At 24.6% G+C, this 9,185-nt stretch overlaps 1 protein-coding gene across 1 annotated transcript; it reads left to right on the forward strand.

Moving 5' to 3' along the window:
- The first annotated feature begins 6,125 nt into the window (after positions 1-6,125).
- Positions 6,126-8,473, forward strand: LOC145842996 (gap junction gamma-1 protein-like). The gene is made up of 6 exons (XM_082950466.1): positions 6,126-6,251; positions 6,564-6,677; positions 6,937-7,005; positions 7,606-7,610; positions 8,035-8,185; positions 8,339-8,473. The coding sequence occupies exons 1-6, from the start codon at positions 6,126-6,128 to the stop codon at positions 8,471-8,473; spliced, it is 600 nt and encodes a 199-aa protein (XP_082806592.1).
- The last annotated feature ends 712 nt before the right edge of the window (positions 8,474-9,185 follow it).

Below are 9,185 nucleotides of genomic sequence, written 5' to 3' on the forward strand. Positions count from 1 at the left end.
TTAATTGCAATGAAAGTTGATACTTAACATGCGATTTTAAATTTAGTATTATTTAAACAGCACCTAGTGTAGTTTTAAATTCTATTATTAGTAATAAATGTGCATAGAACAGGAATGTACTAAAACTATCTGTTGCATTCAGAAATTGAGGTAAAGCAACTTTACTACAGTTCTCTTTTTGGCTTTATATTTGTACAAGCCTCTAACGAAGTTAATGATAGTGAAAAGACTCTCTAATCTAATGTTTATGTAAGTTTTTCATATTTTATATGTTTTGTTTCTCTTCTATTTTTATTCCTGCCTCGTGAGAAAAATAAAGAAATTAATCTTGTTAGACTGGTAAAACCGTCAAAATAAAAAAGGTCCAAAAATTATAAACTTTTTATTTTTAAAGCGCATTTTTTTTTCAATCATTTCCAATCTAAGTGGTTCTTTTACTTAACTGTTATTCTGTTTGCTTTTTGATGTTTATATTTTTTTATGCGCTTTAAAAATAGCTTGAATATTTTTTTACGCTTTAATTCTAAAACTAGCTAATTCTTAAAAAGTATTATTTCAATGTCTGTTTTCGAACTTAGAAATATTTATAACGTCATCGTATGAAATTTTTTGTTGTTAAGCTACATTAGAAAAGAAATAAAAAAGTACTAAAAGACACATAACATTTACTTCAGGTTAGAAATTTTAGATGCAAAATAACTTCTTTTTGGTACTAACTTTAAATAGAAATAGGAGACAAAAATTCATTTTGCAATATATTTTTTGTTAACTTAAAGTTTTTTGATCTACGCTTTTCAAAAGTTCATGTAGATAACTAAACAGATTTATGTAAAACAGTAAACCTAATAAAATTGTAAGATTACGCGTCATAACAGGTAAATAAAATTATATGTACAATGCAATGCTATTTAAAATAATAAAGTAACTTTAAAACTATTAATAAAAAACTTTAAAACTCAAGACTAAATTATCAGATACTAAACTAATTATAAACTTAAGTTAAGACAATTTATAAAAATAAATCTATCAAAATTTACGTTGATACCAGCTTTAAAAGGTTTTGTATGGCGTAAAAATACAAAAAACTTATTTAACAAAAACTAAAGTAAAAGTTATTAATAAAATTAAAGCTAAAGTACTAGAAATTTAAAGCACTAATAGCAAATTTATATAAGAGGAAACAAACTTAATAAAACTTTCTTTAAAATAAAATTAAACAACTAAAACAAAACGTAGTAACAAAATTACAATAAAATAAATTAATTAGAATCATTAACAAATTTTTGTTTGCATAAACTTGGCTTATATAGGTTTTATAAATAAAGATTTTAAAACACTTAAATGATACATACTACGTCCTTTACAAACAATGGAAAACATATTATCGTTTTAGTTTTTTGAGCATTCTAAGTCATTTAACAAATGTTCACCTATTGCCGATTAGTAGGACTACATCAAAACTTTTCAGCCCTACGAAACACGGCCCAAATAAATATTTACTATATTTATGACTTCCATATTTAGAAAAGAAAACCAAATTAGAGAAACCGTAAATAACACTTTTGGGGCAGTAAATTTAAGAATAACTCATTCCACCAGAAAACCCCTTAACAGAATTGTTAAAGATCTCACTTCTGATCCAGAAAAATGCAACATAATTTGTAAGTACAAATTCCACTGTGATAGTGTGTATATTTGTAGAACTTCGCAACGATTTCACATAAGAAGAGACCAGCATGTTACCAACGCCTTAAGAAACTGGATGACCTATGGGACAAACAAGCCAATAAAAAGTCTGTCGGCAATAGGTGAACATTTGTTAAATAATTTAGAATGCTCAAAAAACTATAAAGATAATATATTTTCCATTGTTTGTAAAGGACGTAGTATGTATCATTTAAGTGATTTAGAATCTTTGTTTATAAAAAGTAATAAGCCAAGTTTATGCAAATAAAAATTTTGGTTATAATTCTAATTTGTTTAAATTGTTGTAATTTTATTACTAACTTTCGTTTTTGTTGTTTAATTTTATTATAAAGGAAGTTTTAACAAGTTTGTTTTCTGTTGTTTAAAATTTCTATTAATGCTTTCAATTTCTTGTGCTTTAGCTTTACACTTTAATGTTTGTTAAATAAGTTTTTTTGTATTTTTACGCCGTATAAAATATTTTTAAAGCTGGCATCAACGTAAAATTATAATAGGTGTTTTTTTTTATAATGTCTTAACATTATGATTTATTTAGTATGTATCTGATAGTTTAGTCTTGAGTTTTAAAGTTTTTCATTACTAGTTTTAAAATTACTTTATAATAGCATTGCATTGTACATATAATTTTATTTACCTGTTATGACGCAAAATCTTACAATTTTATTAGGTTTACTGTTTTACATAAATCTGTTTAGTTATCTACATGAACTTTTGAAAAGCGTAGATCGAAAAACTTTAAGTTAACAAAAAATAAATTGCAAGATGTAAAACAATTTATTAATATATTCTTATCTAGATTTCACCAAAATAGTACAATGCATGCTTAATTGATAGCGGTGTAAACACAAAATGTAATAAAATAAATGTCTTCTTATTTTTAGAACGGTTGTATATTTTGTTAATTAACTAATTGAAGTATAACAAACTAAAAAAAAACTTATCATTGCCGTAAAAAATTATTTCGTAAATCATTTTACTTGAGTATAGCAATGGTTTGTGACTTTTTTTCTCTAACATAAGTTATAACAGCGAAGCGACTATATATCATAGTAGGACCGCAACTCGTTTAACTTTAGTTATTGACAGGAAAGCTATAATTCTAATGAACGAAGAGCTCCAAACGGTATAAAAATACATCTACAACTAAGTTAAGTCAATAGTAAGCAAAAAGTCAATCAAAGTATTAGTTTTTCTTAAATCAAATTTAGACATATTTAAAATGGGTAGCTGTCAAACTTGCACGAGCGTACAAAATTGCACGAGTGCACAAAATTGCACCAAAACACTTTTGCAAGAGTGGATAAAACTGCACGAAGGGTCACTTTTGCACGAGCAGACAATTTTGCACAGGTTGAATGTCTTTTTTTTTAGTTTTTTTTGTTAGTTTTATATTTATTTTACTATCACTGTTACCCCTAACCCTTATCCTCGGTCGGTAGATTCATTTTTCTTTATAGTTATTAACTTTATTTAATTTTTTTAGTTTTTTTTCAGTTGTTTTTGTTTTTTTTTTACTATCACTGTTACCCCTAAGGCTCTAACCCTTACCCTCGGTCAGTATTTATTTTTTCTTTTTGTTTTTCTTTCAACTTATCTTTTAGTTTTTTTTTGTACTTTTTACTCTCGTGCAAAACTGACCGTTGGTGCATAATTGTCTTCGTGCAATTTAGTGCCCTCGTGCAAATATTTCTTCGTGCAGAAGTATCTTCGTGCAATTTAGTGCACTCGTGCAATTTTGTCTTCGTGTAATTTTGACCCGTTGCCATTTATAATTGTATAAACAACCTTGAGATGAAAAAAAACAAAAACCCTTGAAGAATTTTTTTCTTATCCGTTTTATTTCTTTTTGTTAAAAATGATAAAGTCTGTAGTATTTTCTAAAATAAAACAAAAAGTATAATATTTAAATTTTTTGAACTTCTTCTATTACTAACTAAACATTTAAAAATTGAGAAAAACCAATACTTTTTGGATATTTTATCCAACGAGGGCAACAAAAAGTTGTGTTTTTATATAGTATTGATGGAGATTTTAAAATAACAAATAACTTTTAAATGTAGTTTTAAAATAAATGAACACTAAAAAAAGTTAATTGTAAAAATTATGCTAAAAAAAGCTTTAAATTAGAAAAAAAAAGTGTACTAATTGAAACTATTTTATGAAAAAGATAATCAGATGATTAGCAAAAGTAATATTTTTTGTATCTAATTTAGTTGTTTTTTTTTTTGCTATATTGTATTTTAATGTCAAGAACTGAATTTATACTGCTTTATTTTTGTTTAATTCATACTGCTTTATTTATTACTATTCACATAAATAGTTTTAGTCGCAATTTAATGTTTGCTGCCTTTTCTTACTCAAGTGCTTAACACGTTACTTAAAAAAATAAAAATAAATATAGCTTAAATTATAAAAAAAAAAAAAAAAAAAATAGTCGTTGTAATTTTTTTGGAGTTTTATGCATTGTTTCTAGCGTGAAATAGATTGTTTATGTTTTTTTTTATTATTAAAAACTCAAAACTTATATTTTGTTGCTAAATTAAATATCTACTGAATTTAGTATCTGGTCAAACTTTGATAAAGTATAAAATTCAACTGTTAAGCGAAAAACTTTACTGTATAGGTTAAATCTATTAAATCCATATGACAGTAGTACTTGGTTTGATATTATCTTTGCACAAAGTTTATCGCTACACTCGCTGTCTTTTTATACAGTTAAAATTTTTTATTAATTAATAAACAATAATAAGAAAAAAGTTAAAAAACTGCATCTTGTGTTTGTTAAACACTGCACTTAAAATAAGTTTTACAAAATATTAACAAAATATTTAATTGACTAACTTGAATAGAATAGTTTTACTTAAATTTATATTTAAAAACATTAAAAAAACAGTTTAGGTTACGTGCATGGAAAAAGTAATAAAATGTGAGCACATTATATTCGTTATTGTTATAGTCCTGGACATTGCATTAAACTATATCCTGGTGTATGACTCGATAACCAAAAGGTTTTTTCGTACACCAGGTCCGTGGACCACATTTTTGAGCGCTTTTTACATTTATGGGAGTCGATAACTTAAAACCTATAATTTAATATTGTGTAAAAAAAAGTATTTTAAAAAGCTTGATTGCTTGAAATCTTAACTTATGGTACAAAGTTTAATATCTTTAAAGAAGTTTTTTGTATAACCAAAATTAGGAGAAGTCGTTTATTAATGTTAGTTAGTTTGCTAAATTATCTTGAGTTGAAGCCATGTTAAACAAACTCGTTCAAGTTTAGTATCACAAAAGTTAGTTTTGTTTTTTAAATACGAGTCAAAAAGAAGTACCATATATATTGTAGAAATTAAAAAAAAATCATTGAAATATATTCATGTACTAAACTCATGTTTTAAACTCAATCATAAATATTGATACAGTAACACTTACACGTATAAACAATTAAATTCAATTTTACTAAAACGAGCACCTTATTTTACTTTCTCAATATTTTACAGTAATATATTTTTCAACTGAAGTCAAAGGGGATTATTTTACCTTCATTACCTTTAAAGAATTGGTTTTTACCTATTTTCATATTAAGTGTCTGTTAGTTCCGACTGTTAGAAAAGCTCCCTACTATTTTTTCCCGAGTAATTTTTCTTTTAACATACAAACTTTTCAAATATCAAAACTTAGTGTACGAAAATAAAGTTTAGTCTTGAGGTCTGGATTATGGGTTAGAATGAAAACTGATAATTTTTAAACTGGTTTAAAAACTTCTTTTCGTAGTACGGTTAATTTTTATCTTAACATTAATTATATATAATTTTAGATTACTACTTCTTCAAGTCTTTGTATAAAAAAACTGAATCACTCTTATCTATACCAACAAGTTTTTAAACGTCAAATAAACAGATTAGCAGGTTAAAACTAAAACTTTATTATGTTTAAAGCATGTTGGTCTCGATATTTTATAAACAATAGGGCATATTTTAAATAAACAGTGTTTTTTCAAACTACAATGTTTTTTGTATTTCTTTTAAACATGAAAAAAAGAGTTTAAAAGAAAATCTTAACTAAATAGTTACAAGTTCGGCTCCACTACTTACTCACAATTAAACTATAAACAAATTTATATATATTTTTTAATTGTTTAAACTATTTCTTTTACAGTTTTACAAAAAAGAACAAAGTAAATCTAAAAAGAAATTCTATAAGTTAATGTAAAGAATTATACTGTAAAGTTTTTATAGAAAGACTATTCTTATGTATGCTTGAAAAACATTCTAGTGCTTTTAATCTAAAGTAAGCTTTGTTCGTAATAATTAAACGCTTGTCCCCAAAGGCAACTAAAAGTTTTATAGACAAACAAATACAGATTTCATACATACCTTTAAAAATACTTTATAGCTTAGCTTAATTGATAAATAAGTTTTATGAGCTGGTCATTGTTAGAAAAATTAGTTTCAGAAGTAGAAAATCATTCAAGTTTGTTTGGAAAGTACTGGTTTTCGTTTCTGTTTGTTTTTAGAGTAATCATTGTTATAAACGTTGGAGAACAGGTTTAAAGTTTTTTTTAGTGTCTACAATTTGGAATTTTGGTCAAAAAAGACTAAATAGATTTAAACATATACACATATAAATATTTAAGAAAGCTTTGAATCAGAAAAAAAATCATGAGATAATGTTGCATTAAGTCTAATGATTACAGAACTTTAAAAACTTTAATTACTAAAAGTTAAACTTATTATGATTTTTAAAAAAATGTAAATATAATTTACTGATCAATTATCGTATCAAAATAAACAAAAGGGGCTATTTAAAATAACTGATTCTTCTGTAGTTTTCTAAATAAGTTTATTTATTTTATAAAGGTCTACAGTGATGAGCAGTCGACATTTACTTGTAACACTCTGCAGCCAGGATGCAACAACATTTGCTACAACAAGTTCAGTCCCATCTCTCACATTAGGTTTTGGGCTTTCCAAGTAAACATAAATGTACTAAGTATTTGTTGTTTAGATAGCTAAACTTTTAAAAATAGTTTGAAAGATTTAAAAAACTTTTAGTAAAAGATTATGCTAGAAGAACGACAAAAACTCGTAAGTATTTGTAATCATAACTAATTTTGTACTGATAGTTATTTTGTTATTATCTTGTTGTTTTATTTATTTAAGAGATGTTTTTGTAACAGAAACTTACAAAACAAAAACAAATATTTTATTATTAATAAAATATTTTCAACAGATTCTTTTAGTATCAACACCATCAGTAGTTTTTGTTATTTGGGCAATGCATAAAATAAAAAACAGTGAAAAAAGAACAAATAACATATATCAGGTCAAAAATTACTTTTTATAAACCTTCATATAACAGTAAGGGTCTAAGGGATGTAAGATAAGTTTAAAAAATAATAAATTTTTGAAGATGTTACTATACAATTTTTGAAAATATTATTAGTATTAAGTTATAAAACCATATTGCACATACAAAATATATAATCTAAAAGTAGATATATTAACTTCTTCGTCCTTCACGAAGTTTTAAAGCGATGTATTTTAAAACAAATACCATGCTGTATTTAGACGTTATCTCAAACTATATTTCTAGCGTAAAAAAATATAAAAGTGATTAGTTGTCTCAAACATTTACTTTTTTGTTGAACGTCTTAAGGTGAGCTTAATAAAAATTTAGGCAAAATATTTTTTTTTAAATATTAACCATATTTTAGTCTTTTAAGTTTTGTTTAAAAATATATCTACTGTATTTTTTATTAAAGTAAAATTTTAGTTTTAGATAATTAACTATTGCTTTTTTTTGTAAACAAAACAAATTGAACGAAAGTTTTATTGGGGTTTTAACATTAAAAATAGTTATTTTAAACGCTAATGAATTTGCAAAAAAAATATTTTGTAGCTCATGTAAAATGTTACATATGTGCTTAGTTGTTTAATAGTTTATTAAATAAATAAAATTAATTTATATTGAAACTTCTAACAATTGCTCTTTGTTTATATTTTATCACTTAAATTAATTTAAGCTATCTAAAAATTTTCTTTTTTATTTATTTTAGTTTACAAAAAAGAGAAAAAAGAGGACGGAAGAAAAAAAATCTTCAGAAAAAAACTTTTTCAAAACAGTGGAAATAAATAAAATTGATCAAAAAGATTGTGTTTATATAAAATCGTTAAAAAGGTCAATGACTAAACTAATACTAATTGGGTATGTTTTATTTTCACCTTCCAATATCAAAGTGTTTTTATAAATGCACTATATTTAAAACCAAATTGATAAATAAACTTAACTTTAAACTTTCCAATAAACGTTTACGCTTTAAACTTTTAGGTACTCAGTACAACTGCTGTTCAGAACTTTAATAGAAGGAGGGTTCCTGTACGTTCAATACAAACTGTTTGAGTTCAAAGTTCCTGAAATGTACTTGTGTACGACCCATCCTTGCCCGAAAAGAGTTGAATGCTTTGTTTCAAGACCGAAGGTTTTAATTGAATTTTAACGACGATACATAACAAACAATTCCATCTATTTTAATTTTCTTAATTTATTTTTTAAAGACTACATATGTCTTTTATTTATATATACAATTTTTAAATTAAAATAGCTGCTGATGCAACTTTTCTATATGTAACAGGAAAAAACAGTTTTTCTTATGCTTATGTACGCAGTTTCAAGCATTTGTGTGTTGGTTGACATATCAGAACTATTTTTGTTAATTTGCAGATTATCAAAAAAAAAAAAGAATAAAGGTAACTTGAAAAGTAAATAAACAGAAGTTTAGATTTTTAAAATTATTATTTTACAAACCAATGATCACTGTTTTAATATATATACATACTAAACGAAGTAGTTTTCTTAGGATACAGTGTATTAAATATTGAACATGATAAAGAAAACGACATAAAAAATATTTGTAGGACTTAATATAAAAAAGACCGTTAGGTCTAACATATTACTATAACATACTATTATACTACTGTTTTTTACAGCAAATAACTTTTAAAGACTTGAAGACAAACAGCTAGCAAAAAAGGTGTAATTGGAAGTTATGAGTTATAAATGTAAACTTAATAAAACACTTGGAAATTTATTTGAACAATTAAAAGTCTGTTTTCTGCTTAATATAGTTTTAACTTTATGTTTTTAGTTAGAACTTTAACTTTTTTTTGTCACTTCTAAAGCAAACTACCAAGAACACTGTTGTATATCAAGAATAATAAAATGATATTCGATGGAAGTAAATATAAGCCTTTTTAATTGTAATGTTGTTTAATAATTGGACTTGAAGCCTTTTTATTGTAATGCTGTTTTATATTATATATATTTGTTACAATTTGTCTAATTTACGTACTTATAAATTTAAAACAGCAAAAATAAATTTCAAAGTAAATCTTAAGCGTTGTTTTCATTCAATGGTTTCTGTGTAAAAAACTTTTGAAATATTAATTTTTCACTATGTAAAATCTTTGGAACTTATTTTC

The sequence above is a fragment of the Thalia democratica genome, chromosome 8, assembly GCF_965202585.1.
Source record: "Thalia democratica chromosome 8, ktThaDemo2.hap1.1, whole genome shotgun sequence".
In the NCBI taxonomy this organism is placed as follows: Eukaryota; Metazoa; Chordata; class Thaliacea; order Salpida; family Salpidae; genus Thalia; species Thalia democratica.